The following is a 24,031-nucleotide window of genomic DNA, read 5'->3' as shown; positions in this document are numbered from 1 at the left end:
TACATAGATGTTTACTGTTTCTTAAAAAAAGGAGTAATAATGATAATAGGATTTGGGTTGGTAAAAACAAGGGGTAACTAAAATCCTAGACAAAAACATGGTAGGTGGGGGTTGGCGATAGGAATTAGCATGCTAAGGTTCTTGTATTTTTTGGGAAGAAGGTAAAATATTGATAAATTCTGGACCGTTAAGTTAAAACTGTAAGGATAACCCATAAAAGAATATAAGTAGAACAGGTAACTTTCAAAGTAGTTGAAGGAGAGCAGTCAGTGTGGCTTTTGAGCTGGTTCACGGCTTGGAGCAGAGGAAGAAATCTAAGAGGCACCTCTGTAGAACATCACCATTCACGCCAGAACCTCTGTCGTTTCTCCTAACGGCGTGAGGCAGGTCGTGGAGGAGATGATAACTACACCATTGTCTCTAGTGTGCAGCTGGATAAAATTGCTGATATCTCCCAGTGCAGCCAGCAGCTCGTTTCCACCTCTTATATGCACCCTGACACCATCAAAGAATTCTTATTTTTTGAGCTCCTTTGGGTAATTGCAGAAGCAGGCGACATCTCTGAAATAATGAAGTTTCCTTGCCAAGCAAAGAATATGCAGACTGGGCTCGAGGTGACCTCTCCGACACGAGAACAAAGGAAATGATGCAGCATGAATTCAACTTAAGGAGTCTTGGGGAAATCCTGTGCTCCCTTACTCAAGGCCACCCTCATTGGGCAGAGCTACCCACGGAATCTCTGATTCCATTTGTTTCTACTTACACCTTTGGAAATCTGGCGCCCGTCGCCATCAAAACCAAAAGTCAGAATCGATTTGATGTCAACGATGACGCACACTGCACCACAATTTCAGCTTCTTGCACAAGCTAAACATCAGCAGCATTATCACTGAAATTTCTTTTTGAGTAAAGTTAAAGGCTACCTTTTGTCTTATTTTGCACAACTCTGAAGGTTTTTTTTAAAATGATCATTTATTTTACATTAAAAAGCTGAGGTAAAAAGAAATATCTCTTTGCAAAGGTTTATATCGCATGGATTTGAAAGCAATCAATTTCCATTGCAATAAGATGGATTCTCTGCAAATATGTTGCATGTACGTATTTATAAATAGAAGGGGGATGGGAATATAGCTTTCATCGTGTTCTCAGAGAAATTTATAAGCAAAATGAAGTTAGAAGCATCTAAGACATTAATTCTAACTGGCAAGAGTGGCAGGTGGGGGCATATCAGAATCTTTGGTTGAAAAGAGGGAAATACTGGGTGTCATCTAAAAAACAGCATATAATATGCCACCTTGAGTTGACGAAAAAGAGTAGAGCTGCTGCCACCCAGGAAAGAAAATTTCACAGAACTTGCAGAAGTTACCTCCACAGCAGCGTTTGTGCCAAGAAGAAAACAATGTTGAAAACGCTCCTCTGAGGTATGACTTAATTTACGAAATGTGATTGACAGACCATTCAAAATTACAACTATTTTAAAGCTATCAGCCGAAAGGAATACTGTTATACTCCTCCTTCACTACTTACACTTTTGTTCCTTTCAAGAGCTCCCTCCAGATTTCCTGAGAAGCTTTTCATTCTTTTAGGCATCTGCAGCTGTGAGTCAACAGTCCAATGTGCTTTCAGTGGGTGCTTGTGAGCTTTGCTGAGCCCTGCCCTGCCCAGGTGGTACAAACACTCGTTCATTCATTCATTCAACAAACAGTTATGTTAGTAGGTGTCAGGCACTTTCCTAGGCATAGAGGAGATAGCCAGGGACGAGGTTGTGCTTCATTTCACAGTAATGCACAGGTGTATAAGGATGTTCAGTGTAGTGAGGGAATGCATTATATAGGGTTGCCCAGGGCAACGCAGGGATGCACTGCGATCATCACGATTTAGTGCAGTTCACAGATGGGGTGACAGTGTCGGCTGGTGTTGTGCAGTGAAGTGTGGGGCTGGGTGTTCGTGGGTGGGCAGTGGAGAGCAGCACTGGACTGGGCTGGGCAGTGCTGGGACTGTGCGATAAAAACAGAGGGTCAGCGTCCCCATGCCTGAGTCCCAGGGTAACAAGACCAAGGCAGGATCTCCTAGGAAGAAACAGCATCCCCTGGATTCTTTCTAGGCTGCAAATGGTAGTAGGGTTCACCCCAGCAGACACCTGGACCCTCTACCCTATCACCTGGAATGAGGAAGAACTGACTTCTCGGTGGCTGCCTGCCTTCACACGCCATTGTCCTTTAAACAAATTGTCTCCCTCAATCACATTCTTGCCCTTCACTGTGACCCCTTGCCCTTTCATAAATGCAGCTCCAGGAGCTCCCGCTGCTGGGTTTCAGCCGCCGTGGACAGCTAATCGATAGCTTTTCATAACGATTTTCTCCCCAGCAAGGACTCTGGCCCAAACTATTCAGCTACGACACACCTGGATTGAACTAAACAAGGATGTCAAAGCAGCCAAAGAAGTAATTTGTCGTTTATGATTTTTAAGGACTCATTCTCTGGCTGCCGTAGGAGACAGAAGCCTCCACCAACTGTCAAAAAAGCCCCTTTGATCCAACGGTGCAGCCATATTGCATCCGACAGGTGGTGCTTGTTGGGTCTTCTGGGAACACATTCCAAAGGAATCCAAAACAGATCATTCAAAATCCTGAGCCATGGAATATTGCATCCTGAGTCCCAACTGCACGATGGATTTTCGCTCAAAGAGATTCTACAGCCAGACCTAAGTCCCTCTTCTCCAAATTCAGTCATTCACATACAACCCCTACAATTCTGGCCATATTCTTGCACTATTGTTTCTGCTTTTCTTTAAAATCCACTCATTTTTTTTTCGCTTACCTAAATCTATTTTTTAGTTTTTTTCTAAAACTTTGTTAGAACCATAAATGGAAAACCGGTATCTTTTGCCACAAACAGTAGGTAATTGTAAAAATAAATATGGGGGGGGGAGATTAAATTCTAATTAGGTTGTGTTGCGGTGGTAGAGAGGTGTTAAGGACCTATGAACTCCAAACAGATCTTTTCCTTGACTCAAGCAGAAGGAGGAAATGAGGAATGGGAACTGGCAGGGGAATTGTGTTTTCACGATGTGCTTTGATGCATGTAATGTGAGTGCATGTCATCCTAAACCATCTCAGGGACACCCCGACCACCTAGTTTATGACATGTTCTCCACTCAGGTTACACGAATCTAGTCTAATTCTCTAATTCTACAAACAAAAACACTGACACTAAGAGCACACAAGTCACTCACCCAAGGTCAAAGGGAAGTTGATGAACTTAGTGGAAATAAAATATGGATTTCTTGGCCCAAGACCAAAGTCCTTTGGACACCACTACCGGATTAAGCTTTCCTTCCCTCACGGCACAGGATGCCTGAGCATCACTTACTTCCCTGGGAGAAACAGGCTACTGTTATTAGTCTACGAAGGCTCGGCTCTCTCCCACCCATCTGAGGTCAGCACTGACTGGACACAGTGCAGCGCAGAGCCCTAGAAATGGGTGGCTGCTCTGGCACTGTGCCTCAAGGCACGCCCTCCTGGAGGAGAAAGCCTGGTCTGAAGGATTCAGAGCAAATGAAGGCCTGATATGCACCTTTTAGCAAGAGACCAAGATGGGACTGAGAACCTGACCCTAGGTCTCGACTAAACTCAACCTGAAAAACTGAGGGGTCTTGAAATTCATTGCTGAGTTGTCAATATTGAGCAGCAAATTAGATCCGGTGGGATGCGCAGTGCCTGGTCCTTGGTAGCTCTCCACACATGCTTCCAGAGAAAGGACTTCGGAAAAGAAAATGGTTGGAGAGCTTGACTTCTTTTCGAGCTTGGGAGTGAGAGTGCTTTGACATGTTATGTAGCATTCTGCATTCTGTGCCCCATTTCACTCCCCTTAGGCCACCGTGGATTCCAGCGGCAGCTGTGGACAGTTCCTGTGAGCCCTGACAGCACCCTTTCTTAAGTAGCTATTGAGTCTCTTTGCTATTCTGTCCAAGGGCTTTCCCCAAAGCCCCTCTCCATCGTTCCTGCTTCCAGGAATCACCTCCTAAATAAACTACCTGCACTCATGCTCTCATCTCCAGCTCTGTTTTTAGGGAAATCCAAACTCAGACACATGGGGAGGTCAAGGGTGCCAATATCTCATGCGACCCAGATAAGGCACCAGTGTGTGTCACGCCGGGGAGAGGTTATGACCCTCAGCAACTCTGGAGAGAAGAGACCAACTCCTATCCTACTCGATGAGGGTACTCTACGCTGGAGAGAGCGCGCGCTCTGAAAGCCCAATCAGAATGCATAAAAATGTAAACTCTTATTGAGAGATGATTATCAGACTAAAATCCAGCCAAATTCTATTCACCCACTAGAAATATATCGGAAATAATATGACATTAAAAGTATGAAATCAACCCAGAATAAGCATCATTAATCATTAAGCACCTTCTTTTAAAAAGAAAAAGAAAAATCTCCAGCAGGAACAAACAATTAACAAATAATTTTAGAAAATAAATCCAAATGGGCAGTGAACCTCTTTAAATAGCTATCAAAATTTTCAAATTAAAAGGAGATCATTTCCATGTGTTAGATTGGCAAAGAGCAAATAGATCATTAATAGTCAGTGTTACTAGTTAGCAACAAGGTTGTGGAAAAAAAGTCCTTTTAGGCTCTGCTAGTGGAATATAAATGCCTTTTTGTTAAGGGGGTAGGGGAGAGCTGGCAATTTGTATCAAAAACTTTTCTTTTTTTTTTTTTTAAGCATGCTATTTTCAAACCTAAAAATTCCTCTATCAGAGATTTATCTTGAGGGGGAAAAAGGTCGACAAAATGCTTGCTGCTGTCATTTTTATTTTTAAATAATAAAATGTGAAGAAAATCTAAATGTCCATCAATAAGAAATTTAGTTGAGATAATGATATATATAAATATGCACACAAACTAAATGCTATATAGGCATTTTAAGTGATTCTGTGGATCTATAATTATCATGGAATGATATCCATGTCATACTGTTAAATGAAATTGCAAATTATAAAATGATATATAAAACATATGATAATATATATATGTACATATAAAATGTTATATAAAGTAGACACATGATTTGTCTGGAGTGATAAAAAGGAAAATTCTATCAGTGGTTACAACCAGAAGTACAATTTTGGGTGGCTTTTTAGTTCTTTTATCAGTTCCTTAATTTTTCCACATTGTACAATTTCTACTAATTTTTCAAAGAACATTCTCACATATGTTAAAAAATAAATAAAAGGTATGTAGTGAAAAGTCTCCCTCCTACTACCCCTGTCCCCATCCACCCACTTTCACCCCCAGGAAACTGCTGTTATTAGTTTCTGTGGATCCTTTCAGAACTTACTGATGCATAAATAAAAAATTTGAATATGTATTATTTCTTTCCCTTTTGCACAAAAGATAATCTATTCTTCACCTTCCTGTTTTTTTAACTCAATAATATATCTTGAGAACTTTCCATATCAGTACATGTTTTTCTTTCTTTATCTGCTATGCTGAATTCCACCATGTGGATGTATCTTTATTTGCTTGTTTGCTTATTTATTTACTTATAGATGAGTTATAATCAGAAAAAGTACAAGTATGTATATTTGGGGGACAATGATGACAGTAACAGATGTCAGATGTCTTGATACATAGTATGATCATCATTTTTTTTTTTTTTTTGGTGAGTAAGATTGGCCCTGAGCTAACATCTATTGCCAATCCTCCTCTTTTTGCTTGAGGAAGATTCACCTTGAGCTAACATCTGTGCCAATCTTCCTTTATTTTGTATGTGGGATGCCATCACAGCATGGCTGGATGAGTAGTGTAGGTCCGCGCTCAGGATCCAAACCTGCAAACCCTGGGCTGCCGAAGCAGAGCACACGAACTTAACCACTACACCACCAGGCCAGCCCCTCATCATCATTTTTGAAATAGGTTAATATGAATAACCAAAGCTGACCTGGTAGAGTCCAAACAGACCAATAACCATGGGAAAATGGCAAAGTTAAGAAATATAAACCATCCCTTCTTTAGGTGCTGGCACAGAGTAAGAGATGTTGGAGGTGTGGACACCTCAGACATGCCTGGTGCACAGACCTCTGCTCCACGTGGTTTATGCATAAACCGCCCCCCCATCCCTCCCCATCACTGTGTTAACTTACTTCTCGGTTACGCGTCATATTGTCACCCCCCTTTCCAGCTATACCGGCTCCTGAGATATTGCAGCCACTTCCATGAACTCAGTTATCACCCACTGGCTGGCCACACTCACATTTCGCCTCCAGCCCAGGGGGCTTCAGCACAACCACCCAAATCATGTCTCAGTCACCTGAGGAAAAGAAGCCATTCACACTAACCCCAGTAAAAACAGGGATTTGTGAAAGGATGCAAGGGAGCCTTCTGGATAGAAAGTGCAAGCAGTACAGCTGGGCTTTAACGGCTACTCTCTCTGTTGTTCACAGGGTTTCTGCCCAATTTCAGATGCCATGGGAAGAGAGAACACGATGGGTGGCCCATCTGTAGCAGAGGCTGGGGAGTGAAGTCTTGTGGCATGGCGGGCTCTGGGAAGTATGACTTCTTTACCAAACACCGGGAAGAGGGAGCTGTGGGTATCTCCAGTCCAGGGGAGAGGGGGCCATTCTTCCCCAGCTTTGGGGTGCTCTGGCTGGAAAGGGTGAATTCCGGTGCTTTTTGTCTCTGCTGAGTTGGCTCCGGGTGGAAGGTGGGATGAGCAGGAGGATGCTTTTACCTCAGTCCTTAGGCTGCCTGCTGGTCAGGAGGGCAGACGTGCTGTCGGCAGATTGTGAATTGTTCTTTTTGGGGGAAAACCTCTGCACACCTCTTCCACTGCGCTATGACCCATTTTTCCCCATCCCGTATCCTCTTCTACTCTCCCCAGGACCTCAGCCAGATTTTCTTATCCACCAACAGGCACTCTGATTATGAGACACATTTCCCACGGCTGCTTCTCACAGTCCTGACCTCAGACCTTTAGGTGGAAGCCTAACCAGACATCTGTGTTGGCCACTGTGGCCTGAGACCACAATGGAAATTTCCCAACGTTTGCTTCAGATCCTAGTGTCATTCAGGAGTGTGGGTGTGGGATGGGGAAGATGTAAACGCCTTGATTCTAACTCATAATAAGGATGGAAGTTAGGGAGGCTTGTGCACTCCAGAAATTTGGGACCTGGATCTCTGACAATTAAGAATTAATGGTATAGGATTCCCATCAGTAGCAGAATTCTATAATCATGGATGATTTTAAATAAATATTTTTTTTTAATCTTTAAAAGTATTATACAGTTAAATAAAGAGTTTGTATTGGTATTCTGCTCTATGAATTTTAACACATGTATAGATACATGTGACTACCACCACAATCAGGATACAGAACGGTTCCATCACCCCCTAAATATTGCCTGGTTTGCCTCTTTATAGTCATACCCTCCCCCTCTCCTAAACTCTGGCAAACACTGATTTGTTCTTCATCATTTTAGTTTTGTCTATTTGAGAGTGTCATATAAATGGAATCATACAGTATGTAACCTTTCTTTCACTCAGCATAATGCCTTTGAGACTCACCCAAGTCACAGTTTTTTTAAAGAACAATAAATACAGGTTTTACATAGGTCATTTAAACTGGAATTGTAAAGAAATTTTGGGTTAGCCCGCAGGTAATACAGTGGAGAACAGATATTGGAACTGATCAAACCCAGAGTCCAGATAAAATTACACAAAACTGATCTAGGGAAAAAGATCTAAAAATACTGCATAGCTGGATCTTTTCCTCCAGTTCTTCACGTCTGCATTCGCTTTTCCCATGATGCCCCATCAATTTGCAATTTAAATTGGAATCACAGCCTTTTAAACCACCCAGACTTTGTAATGTCAGCCAGTCCCTCCCAAGCTGTTGATGGACCATGACAACCAAGTATGATAAAATAATACAGTGACATCAAAGCCAGAGGGCTCTAGGTGGGTAGGTCAACATTTCCCAAAGTGTGGGATATGAACCACTAATGATTAAAAAAAAAAAACAAAAAAACACCTTTAGGTGGCACATAGACATGACTTTAAACGCCACCTAATCACATCATTAGAAAATAATTATCTTCCCTTTTTCATTCTATTCAAATCTTCTGATTACATCACGGAGAAAGTTAGTTAGGTGCTAAAATGTGGTTAACACCTCTCTAACAGTTTTTGATCTCTCCCTTTAACAGAAGAAAGAGGCTGCCTCAGGCAGAACATGGCACAGGCAAGAGTTCGGGCTGGAATTTAATTGCATTGTTTGATTTTTACTGCATTGCTTTCTATTTCTGGCAAGTGATGATTCCCATTTAGGATAGTAATATAAAGTTTCATGTTTAAGTAAATAAGTTAAAGCAAAAGTTATAAGTGAACTTTAATACCATGTAAAGTAAATAAAAGTATTTATAGATATATCCAAAAATAAATCATAAAGATGGCACCCAAATGACTGAAGGTTGGGAAACAATATGTCAGATTTTAGATAGAACTTTGATGACCCTATGATTAAGGAGGCTTGTAGACAGATCGCCCAGAGGCAAGACCAAGCCTGCATGATCTCCCAGCTCTTCCAGCAACGGTTCACGCATCCAGGCTCTCAATACTGACCATGCAACCATGGTCTCCCTTCACACTGAAGCTTTGCTTGGCTTTAAAGGGAATCATGTCATCTCTGACACAATTCATTCCCCCGAGTGGCAGCTGCCTTCTCTGCTCCATCATGCTCTTTTCCCTCTAGCCTCCTCTGATCCACCATCCCAATGTTCTTCTGTCATTTTGCAGGTGCCAACTACTGATCAAGGCTGAACAGAAATTCTTCCAGGTTGATCTTTATGGTCCACCTCTGCCCATCCCTTAGCCTTTCCTTGTTAGCAAGATCCCACTCTCGAGGTTGGACTTCCACCTACACCAAACCACCAAATCAGAGACACATTCACCTTCTGTGGAAGCAAGGTCATCTCTAAAACATGAAACTCTGAGCACCTCTACCCTATCGAGGTGACTGAAGCCAAGAGAAGTGTGTAGAAGGATGGAGCGCTCTGAGCTGTTCTGAATATGGCACTGTGAGTTGGGCATAGTGACCCAGCTGCGGAGAGCTTCTATCCCACGGAGAAGCAGTGAGGAGCAGTGACGGCATCACAAACTCAAAATCCGCAGGGACTCCGTGGGCACACACAAGAATGACAGTAAGGAGCAGTGGGGATTGCTGGCTCCCTCCCTGGGAGCCAGTTCTACAACCAAATGGGTTTCTCCAACCTTGGGTCATCCTGGCTCCAGACTCTTCTCTTCTCCATTGGTCTAAGTGATAAGACTTGAGCTTTCCTCACCTTGACAAACATCCACGTTATGCTTCTTGTCTTCCAGGCACGCCCATCAACTTAGTAATGGTCATACCTTCTCCAAGCACAATCCAGGAAGGGGGACCCACATCACTAATGAAATCTAACATGTACTTATGACATGGAATCACTACAACAACCTGGGAGATAGGACCATTTGATATCCTCAACTTATATAGGAGAAACCAAAGCTAACGAAGGTGAAGCAGCTTACCCCACAGCTAATAAGGGGCAGAAGCAGGATTAGAAAGCACTAGAGCCTGTTTCTAAGGACCACCCTCTCACAGTCAATGAAAGGAGAGCTTACAGATAATATCCAGTCCGCAAACATGTTCGGTTTGGTCCACAAGTGTTTTATAAAAGTTATGAATCACTAAGACACAGTTATAAATTGAGAGTTCACTTTTTTTTTTAAAAAATGCCATATTTCAAGTTTTCTTCTAAAAAAGAAAAAACCTAGAAGATCTGGCATTATAGGGATGGCAAAAAATCTGTTGGGATTGACTAGTGGTTGTTCCCTCTAAATGGGACAAGTGCCCTCTCTAAATGAGACTTGTCTAAGTGGGACAAGTCTCCCCCCTCCTTATTGTCCCACAGCCAACTTCACTGATTCATGTATGCACCCAGAGTCCCTGTAGGATGCTGAGTCTGTGATGCCACTGCTGCTCCACACTGCTTCCCCATGGGACAGAAGCTCTCTGCAGCTGGGTCACTGCCCCCAGCTCACAGTGCCATATTCAGAACAGCTCGGAGCTCTCCATCCTACACACTTCCCTGGGCATCAGCCACCTGGATAGGGTAGAGGTGCTCAGAGTTTCATGTTTGAGAGATGACCTTGCTTGCACAGTTGTCATTTGAATGGTGTCCAAATTCAAGTACCTATAAAAATGGCTTTGACATAAGTACCTCCCAGAGTCATTTACACCTATTTCCCCCTCTTCATCCTTGGCAGGAAAGAACTGAATTAAGTCAAGTTCTTTCCCTCCCAGAGAAATGACTGACAGACCGAGATTTGGCCAAGTTGCCCCCAAATTTCTGGTTAACGGAGATGTTGTACCAGAGAAAATATGAGAGAGGGGGCTTAAAGTAGGGATTTTGCCACCACAGAGCTTTGCAATGACTTAAATCATTTTTCACGGCATTAATAATTCAGATCCCACACTGTTTCAGCCCGAAGTGGCCATAAACGGCAGAGAGTTTAACCAACCACTTCTGAAAATGGGGATTGATCCTGGGAAATGCTACCTCCACTTCAAGCCATCTCGCTTGAGCAAAATGAAAGCTGTTAGATGATTTCATATCTTCATTAAAACCATCAAAGCAGAAACATAGTGCAAAGAGGCTGCCACAGCAGAGAACATTCCCCATGCTTCAGTAGCTTTGGGGAAGTAGGGGAGATTCAGATCCTGATGTCTTGCAGGAAGGTGTTACGGTGTTCAATTCTGTTTGAAGGAAACCATACATATAAGCCCCCCAAGTCTAGCAATGCCAGCAAGGCAGCTACCTAGTCATGCATGTTGATGAGGCTGGAACAAGAATGGGAAACCAGGTGACACACACTGAATGACATGTGCCTTTTCTGGGTTGGAACAAAGCTAATTCAACTTTCAAAAAATCTCAAGAGGTTACCTAAGAACGTTGCATTTATAAAAAGGGCCACAAAGACCCCCTAGAAAGAAGGGCTATGCCATCTCCCACCTATCTGGGGTGACCCCGAAGCCTCTAAGTTACAGTAGAACATGACTCCCCTCTTTGGTTAGTTCAAGAACACCTAGAGATAGATGCTTGGCCAGTCAAGCCAGGGGCTGTATTGGGAAGTATGTTAGGTTCAAACCCCAGCCTGTCACTTGTAAGGGCCTGAAGGATAGCAAGGCCTTCACAGATGTCATCATCACCAACAGCAGCAGCAGCACCATCACCATCACCATCATCATCCTCACCACCATGTTCCTTGACTCCTCTCTCTCACACCTTGCCCCATGCCATCCATCAGCAACTCCTGCAACTGTACCTCCAGAAGGCATCCAGCATCTACCCACTTCCCATCCCTCCACCAGCCATTACCATCCAGAAGCCGCCAACCAGCTTCCCTGCTTCCATCCTCGCTCCCCTACAGAGCAGCCCCAGAGATCCTTTTTTTTGTGAGGAAGATCAGCCCCGAGCTAACATCTGCCAATCCTCCTCTTTTTGCTGAGGAAGCCTGGCCCTGGGCTAACATCCATGCCCATCTTCCTCTACTTTATATGGGACACCGCCACAGCATGGCTTGACAAGTGGTGCGTCGGTGCGCGCCCAGGATCCGAACCGGCGAACCCCGGGCCGCTGCAGTGGAGCACGCGCACTTAACCGCCTGTGCCACCGGGCTGGCCCCCGAGATCCTTTTAAAATGCAGCTCAGATCATATCACTCCTTAGCTCCAAACTACCTGCTACCTCCCCACTTACTCAGAGCAGAAGCCAAAGTTCTTGCAATGGCCAACAAGGCCCTGCATGATCTGGCCCCGGCTACCTCTCCAAATTTATTTCCCATCACTCTTCTCCTTGCTCACACCCCTCCAGCCATACTGGCCCCTAAATTTTCCTCAGTCATACCAGTCACCCTGCTGTCCTCGGAGCCTTTGCCTTTGTTTCCCCCTCTGCCTAGAATGTTCTTCGCCCAGATCACAGCATGCTTTGCCCCTTCACCTCCTCCAGGTCTTTGCTCCAATATCACCTTCCTACCCACCCTATCTAAAACCGCACCCTCCCGCCCACCGAGCACTCTCTGTCCTCTCCCTATATTTCCTCCACAGCGCTCACCACCATCTGATGTAGATATGATTTACTTCTTCGTTTACTGACCATCTCCTTCCCACCCCAGAGAAAGGAGGCACCATTGGGCAGGGACTTGTGTCTGTTTTTCCACTGCTCTCTCTGCAGTGACAATAACGATGCCTGGCACAGAGTCGGTGCTCAATAAATATCTGGTGAAGTGATGGCCAGGTCATCAGCATCTGCGTCCCACATCCTCTCACCCAGTCTCCAGAGACCCACGTGTGAAAAGGGGCGGGGCCAGTTGGTGGCCTTGGAACAGACTCACCAATGCCTGGTCACCCCTCATACCTGAGTGTCTACACTCAACAACTATTTATGGAGCACCTCCTGTGTGCCAGGCACTGTTCTGAGCTCTGGGGATACAGGCACGAACAAGACAGACAAGGTCCCTGCTCTCAGGGAGTTTTCAGTCTATGGGGGAGACAGGAAGTGAGAAGAAAAATGAACAAGATAAATTCAGATTGCAATAAGAAGTATGAAGTAAATAAAACAAGGTGGTGATGAGAGAGAGAGGCTGACGGGGAGGGTGAGCCGGCTCAGATTGGGCGGCTAAGGAAGGTGTCTTTGAGGATGTGACATTTGAGCTGGAAGCTGCATGATGAGAAGCAGCCAGCTCTAGGATGCTTTGGGGGAAGAGTGATCAGGTGGAGGGAATAGTGAATGCAAACGTCCTAAAGCTTAGGCATCAGTTTCCCCAAAAGCCTCTCTGACCCACCCAGGGTGGGGGCCGCTCCTCTGTGACCCCACAATGCCAGGTGCGTTCTCTTTCTCTCAAGTCTTGCTATTGGACTTGTCTGCTCCTTCAGCTCTTTAAAGGAGAGATCCTCTTTCTCATCTTCATTCTTTCAGGGCTTAGTCCAGTGCCTGGCATATAGTAGCTGGTTAACAAAAAGCGTGCGGAACTAAAATGATCCAAAACAATTTTATTTTGTGATTTGACTGTAATCAGAGGTGAAATTGTGGGATGCATATATTTAGAAACAGCATCTCTATAGGGCCACCCCCTTAATCCACCCCCTGTGACAATCCTATCTGCCCACTGAGACCCAAATAACATACCACCTCCTCCAGGAAGCCTTCCAAAATTCCCCTAATTGGATTTCGTCTCCTTTCTGTGTTACTATAGCTCTGCTTGTTCTCTATTATGGTACTATCACCACCTCACTTGTGTAGAAATTTTCTATAAACATCTCATAACCCCATCAAACTGAGAAGAGCCCAGTGGCAGGACCTGTGTCCTATTCATATCTAGGTCCTTGGCACTTAACTCAATAAAGATATGATGAAAAAACTCAATGACTAATATTGACAGCTAACACTTGCTGGATGCATTCCACATGCCAGGAATTATCTGAGCACTTTATCATGTTGCCCCTCATTCAGTCCTCACAGCAGCCCGACGTGGTCGGTGATATGATTTGTCCCAGTGTGCAGATGGAACTGGGGCAGAGAGAAGCCACTGGCTAGGGGACAGATATCTAGCAGATGGCGGAACTGAGATTCTAACTCATTCATTCTGATTTGAGACCTGGAGCTTTTAATCACCATGCCAAGACTGCCGCCCCTCGCAGTTTCCAACTCCTTACCTCCATGCTGAGTTCATCTCATCCTTTTGAATCTGGGCTGCTCTCTCTCCCTCCAACAAGATCCCTCTTTTCCATGCTCCCTGAGGAGCCCCGCTCCACCCAGAGGCACTGCTTCGACGCCTACTCATCTCTCCACCAGCCTCAGGGTCCATCTGGGATTCCTTCACCCAGCAGTGAGCACCGAGGCCAGGGGGGCCCTGAGATGGCAGGAAGCCCCCTCCTCACCAGTGTGGATGACGCTCTGCCCAACTAAACGCAACCTTGGGGAGCCCTGCTACCATGGACACCCACTACGTTGCTTCTGTTAACAATATGGGAAGGCCCAGGGACAACTGTCCTCAGCGGAGTTCCTTTTACGCAGCTAAGAAAGTACGTAGAAAGAAACGACATTGTCCTCCCCTCTTTATTCAGTGAGATTAAACTGAGAAAGCAGAAGTGACACCTCTCTGCCACTATGTTTAAGCCTCATGTCATGCATCGCAGAGTGGAAGAAAAGGAACTTTGCATCCTGAGATTCTAAAAAGACATCCTGTCTCACATGAGCCTCAAAATTTTTTTAAAAAAAGGCCTGAGCCCCTTGCCCATAAGTTGCTGAGTTCTTAGTAGAAACAACTTTATCTCTGACTTTTGCAACACTGACCTATGAAGATCTGATAACCATGGGGAGACTGATGATTTTCCACCAGTGAGAATAGTGAAGAAACCAACAGGAACCCTGCGGGTTTTTTTTTTCTTTTATTACTTGCCATACTCTTTATTCAGGGAACCCTGTTCTTCTGAAGGCTAGACTATCTTGTAAATATTGCAAGTCAAAATACTTTTCTGAATGCTCATATTTGTTCTGAGTTTTCCTTTGGCTTATCTCTCCCAATCATTAGCACATCAAAGGAATCTGAAAGCTGGAAACATCACTGAATTTACTGAAGCTTGATTTTCTGCAAACTCTAGCAGTGTTTCCTTGATGTCGGTGTGTAGCCCACCTTGGTAATTTTAGGTACTACAAAGACCTACTAAATATCACCGAATCACATATGAGAAAATGTATTATCTTTTCCACTTCACTTTCATCCCTCCTGGTTACATCAAGGAGAAAAGTCTCACATTGATATTAGTATTTCCTTAACTGCTCTTACGAGTGCCCCTAATATCCTCTTTTTTTTTGCTTTCTTTCTTTCTTTCTTTCTTTTTTTTGCTGAGGAAGACTGGCCCTGAGCTAACATCCGTTGCCAATCTTCCTCTTTTTCCTTGAGGAAGATTTGCCCTGACCTAACATCTGTGCCCATCTTCCTCTATTTTGTATGTGGGTCGCCACCACAGTATGCCTGATGAGTGGTGTAGGTCCGCGCCTGGGAACTGAACCCGGGCCGCTGAAGCAGAGCATGCCAAACTTAACCACTAGGCCACAGGGCCGGCCTCCCTAATATCCTCTTGTAAACAAAGATAGAGCAGGCTGCAGGCTTGGAACATTCTAGCCACCTTTGGTAGCAAAAATTCAATAGCATTGTTTTGTCTTCAATCTATTTACTTTTACAATTACTCTCTATTTATGGCAAGTGATGATGGTTTTCCAATTAGGGTGGTTTTCAAATAAAGCTGTTTTTGAAAAATATGTATTTTAACTATATTTGCATAATGTGTGTTAGGTTCACAAATGCACAGCACATCTCTAGAAGGTACCTGTAATTGCTTTGGGGAAGAGGAAGTGCATGGTGCAGAGGCGGGGAGGAAGGAGAAGAATAATTTTCATTGAATATCCTTTGTCATTTTTGAAGTTTGCATTATGTGAATAATATTATCTATCCTAAACTATATACCTTGAAGAAAAAATAAGCCCAGTTCTTTATGAAAAAATTACAATTTTTAAATGCATTAACTTAAACAAAAATATTAAGAAAATAATAGTAGAGGTCGTGCCAGGCAAATATCAAGAAGGTGGTACAAGAGTGCCTAAACGTGGAAAACTTTACCCTCAGAGAATGTGGGAGTGGTGCCACCCCTCAGAAGATGGCGGGAAGAGCTCCTCGGGCCTCCTTCCAGAGCAGACACCCCTAGTTGTCTTACTCATGGGAGCTGGTGGCCATGGGCACTGAGATGGGACCACTGTTAGTGCCTCTGATCCTAAAGCTTGGGAAGATACTCCCAGTGGACTTGTGCCCAGGAAATCCACGTGACGCTCAAGCCCCAGCTAACCCAGCCTGAACCTCTGGCCCATGTTCCTTGGAAGAACATGCTCAGTAATAGCCCTTTGCCCACCTCCCTACGCCATCATCCTGCCGAGAAAGCCCCCATGACTGCAGCATTGGACCAACAGCCCAGCTGCGTAACTTGACAGGCAGCAATTACCTCTGAAATGCTAAGTTATTTCCACTCACTGGAGGCTTTTACCCACCTCGTCAAGCGCCCATGGACTACAAAGCACTTCAGCCCATCAGCGCAGCCCATTAGGAGAACAAAGTGGCAGCAGAGCCGGCCTACAGCAGCCTGGCACTGAGCCTGGCAAATGGTAGGCGTTTGACAAATAAACAGATTAACCCGCCCCAGGGGTAGCTATGGAGGAGGCAGTGAGTCCCACAGGTTTAGTTCGGCTACCTGACCTTTCAGACCCCTCCAGCCTGACTCGCAGACCACGTGCTTGTCTACCCACTCCCCCTGCCGCAGCAGCCTCGCACATAGAGACAGCCTCCCCTCCAAGCCCTCCAGTGGACCCCCATCAATAGGAGCTGTGTGCTTCCGCCCCCTCCCCACCCACTCTGTCACTCAATCATTCAGGAATGATTCATGGAGGTCTAACCAAAGGGAAGGAAGTTATTCTACAGTCCTGCACGCCAGACGCATGGAACATTAGCAAGCATGCAGGTATATAGCACCTGGGCATCGACTCTGCCCTGAGCCTGTTAGGGACTCTTGGGATGTGCCTCCAAATACCTGGGCGGTACAGCAGCCCATGAAGAACACGCCCACCATAGCGTCTTGTTACCTCCTGATGGGTATCTGCCTGCCCTTTCCCTCATTTCAGGACAGATGCTTAAGGAAGATGGCATGGGTACCAATCAAAAATCTAAAACGGGTACAGTAGGGCCGGCTCCGTGGCTTAGCGGTTAAGTGTGCGCGCTCTGATGCTGGCGGCCCGGGTTTGGATCCCGGGCGCGCCCCAAGGCACCACTTCTCCGTCCAGCGCGAGGCCGAGTCCCACGTACAGCAACTAGAAGGATGTGAACCTATGACATACAACTATCTGCTGGGGCTTTGGGGGGAAAAAATGAATAAATAAAATCTTAAAAAAAAAAAAAAAAAGAACTGAGTGAATGATATGAACTTTAAATAAATAAATAAATAAATAAATAAATAAAACGGGTACAGCTCCTTGACCAATCAGAAGAGGCCCCTGCTGGCTGCAGAGAGAAGCAGGGTCTGGGGGCTCCCTGCTGTGCCAGGCATTTTCCATCTATGAATGGCTCTTTGGAAGGTCCAGTGGGTCTCCAGGGTAGAGGGCACCACTGGGGGAGAGAGATTCCATCCAACATGGAAGCATCATATCTCACTGAATCTAAGACCCCATCAATCTTCAGACATCCTAATTTCAGAGATGTTAAAATGTAAGGAAAAAATGTGCTCCTTAGACTCTATGATAAGTGATATTTTCACATTTTAGCATCCAAAACAGCCTTAACAATGTGTGCTGGCTGAGAAGCACTGGGCCTGTTAGGGTCTGTCCCCCTACATATCCACACACCAAAGGCCTTGGGGAAAGCCTGGTCTCATTCCAAGCTCTTCCACTGTCCCTCTAAGCTCCAAGGGGGAGTGAAGCCAGCTCTTCAAAAAGCCTCCTCAAGCAATGACAGTTCTGCTTGCCCATTTGGAATGTTCCCCGGTGCCTGACAAGATCCACACATGTGCTGGAACTGACTATCATATCTCCAGCACGCTGGGAAGCTACACGATGGATGGGGGAACTTATGGACTCCAGGGTTTCATTTAATCAGTGTGTCTGACATCCTCCTGGACTGACGCTGGAAAACTCCTTATGAAGACGTGTCTGCACAGACAAGGTAATTGTGCATGTGAGTGCATGCGTGTGGGGTGTACATGCACACGCATCAGTGCACACTTGATGAGCACAGATCAGTCTCTATTGTGTGTCGATTAGTTTGTGCAAGACGGTAAAGCCTCTGCATTAATTACTGCACACAGAAGGCCCCTTGCCTTCTGCTTTTGGTTTTATTTCTTCCTAAAGATTGCCTTTCTAGAGTTTGGCTTTGCTATTAGAATTTGATTTCCTGATTGAAATGAGCTGAATAAGGTGATAAACGTTATTCTGTGCTTTTTATTCTTTCTTACTTAGACTGTTGCCTCCAGAGCAAATCTCGTGTCTTTTTCACCTCACACCGTCCCAAGAACACCATCGCCCTGAAGAAATAAATAATCAGAGTTGTGAAGTGGAGTCTAAAATGTACAGAACGGGCTCATCTATCAAAATTCTGACACCAGAGCACAGAGTCAATTATCACGTATTAACTTGCTCTTGTTGGCATTTCAATGCATTTAGAGAAGATTCACTTCCTATCCACATTGCCCCCTCAACACCCTCCCACCCCTCTCTTCCCATCACCGAAAACTAGCAAAACTCAGCCTCCCCTAAGACCCAAAAAACCACTGGACAAAACACAGCTTATATCTCTTCATAAAAGATGCAGACCCTCATTTGGTGAATGATAGCAACCTAAAGATAATTATAAATTGGGAGGAACATTTCACATACACTGTCTTACTTGATTTTCACAAGATTGTAAAGCAAGTCAGACATCACTCCCATCTTAAAGGTGAGCAAACTGACACCCAGAATGTGAAGCGACCTTTCATCGATGCAGAAGGACGGGAGGGCGGACGAAAAAGAAAACTGCAGTGGAATTGACAGTAGAACTTAAGGCCAGGACCCTTCCTAGTCTATCATGGAATTACTTTTCCAGCAATTAATTCCTCAGCCCCATCTGGTAACAGCAGCAGGGACAGAAACCAATAGTTTTAATACTAATAGTATTGATGCTGAGAACAGAAGTGTTGGTAGAGACGCAGCAGTAGTAACAGTGACCATAGTAGTAACATTGCTGCCTTATCTTTACAAACCCTAGAATTTTCAAGGGCATTTTCATATACAGCGTTTCATTCGTTCTTCAAAACAACCTTCTATGATAGTTACTACAGGTGCGATTCTGTGACAGGGAAGCCGAGACTCGAAGATCACTCTGCTTCCCATTACACAGCATCCAGGTGACCATCTCCCGCCTTCTGACAGCAGGTCCTATCCTGGGTCCCTCATCAGTCAGTGTGGTCTCACTTTGCCACCTGTCCAAGCAGCTAGCTGACCCCACCCCGCAGGCCCCGCTGCTACCCTGGGGAGGAAACTGGGAGAGGGAACCGGGCCAGATGCACAGGTGACGTAAGCTTAGTGATGGGCTCTCAGAAAAATATCTAGGGGAGGGATCCCACCGCAGAGGGCTGGGCTCTCCTAGGGTGCCCTGAACGGGGCTGCTTCCCAAGACGGGGCTCAGGCTGGGGGTAAGGAAGGTGCAGATTCTGTCTCCCGGTCTCTCTGGCCGATGGTGTCTCTCTGGCTGTATCACTCTGCCTTCAGGTACGGTTTGTCACCTCCCGGTTTATCTCCATTTACTCACAGAAAGAAGTCTCTCCTTTGGGTTGAGAGCTAAGCTTTTGATTTTTCCATTGTCTCACTGATTTGGCCCTCTGGACCCAGGCAGTTATCCCCAGGGGCTTAGCCATGGGCAGATTTAATAAGATCCACTGCCCAAAACTCTGCACTCCACCTTTGGAAAACACAGTCTACCACAATGGGCACAAGGGCTCTTTGGCCATGTCTACCCAATGGACACTGGCTTTATGGTGGCAAGCTGTGTAGAGCAGTGGTTAGAGCGTATGGCTAGAAATGCACACAGGCACACACAAACACAAACACACATGTGTGTATCTTTGTGGAATATTGTACGCCAGTGACTTGTGGTCCTAAATTTCATCAACTTGCTTTGTGACCCCATTCCAGATGCTCTCTCTTTTTGGGGTTGCAGTTTTGACATCTGTATAATAATAGGGGCAGTGGGCAGAGAGAGGAGCATCATATCACCTGCCCTCTGAACCCGTGGAATTCAAGAATAAAGTGAGAACGTGGGTTTTAAAGGATCCCAGAAATCCCCATCATTTCTGCAATTATGCATATTACTTGAGTGATAATAAAGGATCAAACACATACAGAGAAATTTTCAGACAATTATAGAAACAGCATCCAAATGGGGCAGTACTACCTTAGGCAGAAATGGCAATCCACAGCCAAAACCCTTGACTCTGGGGGTGTGGATTTGCTACTGAAAGCAGCACAGATCACAGGGCTCTTTCCTGACACTGTAGGGGCCCAGCCTTCCCGGGGAAGTGACAGGCATGGGGCAATTAGTACCAGATCTCCAGGCTAACTGTCCTTTTAGAAATATAAAGGGAGAAAGGGAGGGTAAGTCAGACCCTGGGAAGTAGGGGGGAGTAGAGAGAGAAGTGGAGCTGTCAGTGTGCTTGATGTTAAATAAAACCTACCAAGACTCAGCTGAGAATTTTAGCAGAATCCAAATGTGCTATAAAAAAAAAAAAAAAAAAAAAAAAGGCACGGCTCCCATCTCTAAGGTTCACAGCTAAGCTGGCTTAGAATCACACATGCCAAGGTTAAAAATAAAAAGCAGCCATCCCTGAATGACACGGGCTCCGAGAAGGCAGCCTGAGGTAGGGTGTTTAGGGGTGGAGCGAGGAGAGGGGAGCGCAGAGACTGTGTGCAGGGTATTGGTGTTTATTGGAGGGCACAATATCTAAAAGCCAGATACTCAGCATTTTGCTATTTTGCACTTAAAAGGCACTTCACATTGGCAAAGGGTTTCAGAATGATCTTCAGATTTTCCACTGAGGACACCTGCCGTGCATTAGAGTGTGACCATGCTGACCCACGCAGGGCTTTGCCGTTCACTGCGTTTGCCTTCCCTGCCCTGGGGTCTGTCCCCATACACCTCGTACACCCAGATGGGATGCCTATGGGTCACAGCTGGGAAAGCTCCAGACCTGCCACTCTGTGCCACCCTATTCCATTAAGCTGGCATAACGGTGCTGGGGCCACCCACAGGCCAGCTATCCCCTGCTGGGCTCCATTGGAGACAGACTGTGTGTCTGCCTCCCGAGGACGGTTCATGCACTGCCCCTTGACCCCACAACCACGACTGCTGCAGGCCAGGGCTAACTGGCAAAGGCAACAAGTCGGCCCTGTTGCCCTCCTTCTTGCAAATCCAGGGTCCCCCATTATGAGCCCAGTGGGGTCCTCCTTCCAATGAATTTGTCCCTTGTCCAAAATGCTTATGACTTGCTACTTCCTAAAGGGTTTACTTTTACAAAAATAAAAAAATTAGCCTCAGCTACTGTGGCAGCTACCATGCTGCCCCTCCCCGGTCCCACTATTATGCAGACACTTCCAGAAAGTCTTGAAGGGGTCAGGTGAATGGGAGAATTCTGTGATCCATATGTTATGGGGACCCCATACATTACACCACCCCCAGGGATGTCCTGATCAGCCCACCTGTGGGCCAGTCCTACACCTCAGCACCATACAGGGCTTGGGAGGCAGATGCACAGTGAAGAGTGAAGGCTGACACCTTCCAGAAGCTTCAGGCTGTCCCCAGACACCACCAGCCTGGGTGGTTCTCATCCTGGGCAGTGCAGTGGGGGAGTGGGCAGTCTACATAGGACTGGCTGCCCCTGCGACCCTGGCTAGCCTTCATCTGAGATGCCCACCAGTATCCCAAATTCCACATCCTGGCTGCTGGTTTAGAAGCATCACTCAGTGCCACGTGTTTTTGCTACACTTTTAAAGCGCTTTAGAAAGGCCTTGGGAGGCAGACAAGGCAGGGACTGTTTTCCTGCCCATTGTGATGGATGAAAAAATTGAGGCTCAAAGAGTTTTAGGAATTTGCTCAAGCTAAGTGACAGAACCAAGACTCAAATCCAAGGCTCCTGTCCACTACTCTAAGACCACCGATTCAGGGTCAGAGCGACTGGGGGTCTCAGCCCGGATACAGCAGCAAATACCTGGAGCTGGGAAGGAGGCTTCGAAGGGACCTTCTGAGCCGGACGCCTCAGGAGATGCCCTCCCAGTTGGCCTGAACTATGGGGACCTCGCCCAAGCGCAGAGCCCTGCCGCAAGGGGGCCCTGTTCTGACTTTTCTTTCCCAGGGTCCTTCAGGGGCCAGGAAAGATCTGCCGAGGGTCAGGAGGGGGCTGTGTTCAGGCAGCACGTGTCCTGGCCTGCCCCGTCCCTGGGCACCCTGCTCAACCCCAAAGGCTCGACACGGAGCCAGCCTTCCAGCTCGCTCTGAGGTTTGGTTAGAGATCTCCCTTCCCTTCCGGGGACTCCAGAGACAAGTGCCCTTTGCAGTTCAAGAAACTGCGTGCCCGTCTACATAATCACTGGTGGTTCTGAGCAAATCCTTCCGCTAGAGCCCCCCACATGTCAGCCTGAACCCACACAACGAGCCGGGTTAAGGAGAAGAGAAGGCGCAGGAGATGGCTCCAAGGATGGAGCCGATTGGAGCCCGGGCGCGTGGAGCGGGGCTCCCCCTCCTTACCTGTACCAGTCCAGCCCGCGGCCGTAGTTCCTGTCGAAGAAGTGGGGCTCCGTGCCCAAGGCCCGCACGTCCGGGTGCACGCGGATAAACTCCAGCACGGCCCGGGTGCCCCCCTTCTTCACCCCCACAATGAGGGCTTGGGGCAGCCGCTTGGTACCCAGCTTCGGTGAGCCGGAGTGGTTGGAACCAGAGAGGCGAGGGGCGGGCACCGCCGCGGCGGGCGCGCCGGGAGCGCTCGGCTCGCTGGGCGTCGGCCCCGGGAGATCACAGGGGCGGGACTTCTGGAGAAGTTTCTGGCCGCCCGCGCTGGGGCCGCGGAGGCAGCGAGGCGCGCCGAGGAGGCGGCTCTGGCCGAGGTCGTCGCAGCAGCACAGGAGGCTGTAACACAGGTAAGTGCAGGAGAGCGAGAGCGTGAAGGCGAAGAGCAGCCTGCGCGCCCTCCGCGGCTGAGGTGGCCCCGCGCGGCCCAGGACCCTATAGGCCATGGCTCCATGGGCCCGCGCCGGGGGTCATGGTTTCCGAGGGGACGCCGGCGGCGGAGCTGCTGTGGCCCTGCGGCCGCCTAGAGGACTCATGCGGCGCTGCCCGGACCACGCGGGTCGGGCGAAGGGGGCGCCGTCTTATCCAGGCGCTGCTGGCCGGGGCGTGCACCATGCCCGGGGATCCCGGGGACGGCGGCTCCTCGGGGAACAGGCGGCTGCGCTTCCAACATCTCCCGGTCCAAGGCGACGGGGCTCCGGGCAGCGGGGCGGCTCCGGGCGCTCCTCTGCCCTTACGTGCGCCCGGTTCGGAGCGCGCCCAGCGCCCGAAGCCCCATTCCCGATCCTCGGAGCGCGGCACACCGAACGCTCGGCGGCGGCGCGGCTGTGCGGGCTGGAGGGCGGACCTGACGGTGGCGCTGGCGCCGGCCGCGTGCCGGCTCCTCGAGAAATGCCGAGCGGAGCGCGCTGCCGGCTCTATTTAAGGAGTCGCCTGACGTCAGCCGCGCGGGTCCTCCGAGCCCGCGCCCCGCCCGGGTACCTGGCCCGCCCCCTGCGCCCCCACTCTCTCACCCCTCCCAGGGACTCACCACCTCAAGCCTTCCCGACTCAGGCCACTCCCTAAGGAGCCCTGGCCGGTTTGGGGCGGTGAGGGGAGAGTGTCGAGGCATTTACTCCGCCAGGAGGCTGGACACCCCCACCACTCTGGCCTCCCGACACCCAGGGGTGGGAACCTGGGTCCAGATTGCGCCGACATCCTGACCCAGACATAGACCTGGGCGCAGACGCAAGCACCCTACGCTAATCAACAGTCCCCCTACACTGACACACGCACGCACACACATGCACAGGTACACACGTACCCTGACCGGGACACACCCCCACACCCCACATGGGGTCGCGGAGCGAGAAATCTCCTAACCTGGGCATAGAAACACCGACATGGACACTCCCCGCTTCGCCCCTCTCCACCCCCATCTCACCAAGCAGACACACATAGCCTGGAATCGGACATCGTGCCGTGTGCGCACACACGCGCGGGACCCGGACACACGCCCTAGACGGCATGGGTGGAGGAGCCGAGCGTGAGTGAGATTCCGTGACTATTCATGGAGCTCCTTAGTCCCCCGCGCGC

At 47.6% G+C, this 24,031-nt stretch overlaps 1 protein-coding gene across 1 annotated transcript in view; it reads right to left on the bottom strand.

The window, feature by feature from the left end:
• Positions 1–23,330, bottom strand: part of HS3ST2 (heparan sulfate-glucosamine 3-sulfotransferase 2) — an 84,512-nt gene extending 61,182 nt beyond the window's left edge. The window contains exon 1 of the mRNA XM_004442704.2: positions 22,418–23,330. Within this exon, the coding sequence (XP_004442761.1) occupies positions 22,418–22,902 (485 nt within the window). The 5' untranslated portion in view covers positions 22,903–23,330. The remainder of the gene's footprint in view (positions 1–22,417) is intronic.
• Between the last annotated feature and the right edge of the window lie 701 nt (positions 23,331–24,031).

The sequence above is a fragment of the Ceratotherium simum genome, chromosome 26 (assembly GCF_057802395.1).
Source record: "Ceratotherium simum simum isolate JZ-2026a chromosome 26, ASM5780239v1, whole genome shotgun sequence".
Lineage (NCBI taxonomy): Eukaryota > Metazoa > Chordata > Mammalia > Perissodactyla > Rhinocerotidae > Ceratotherium > Ceratotherium simum.
Note: the sequence above shows the minus strand (reverse complement) of the source record. Positions and strands in the feature narration are given on the sequence as shown.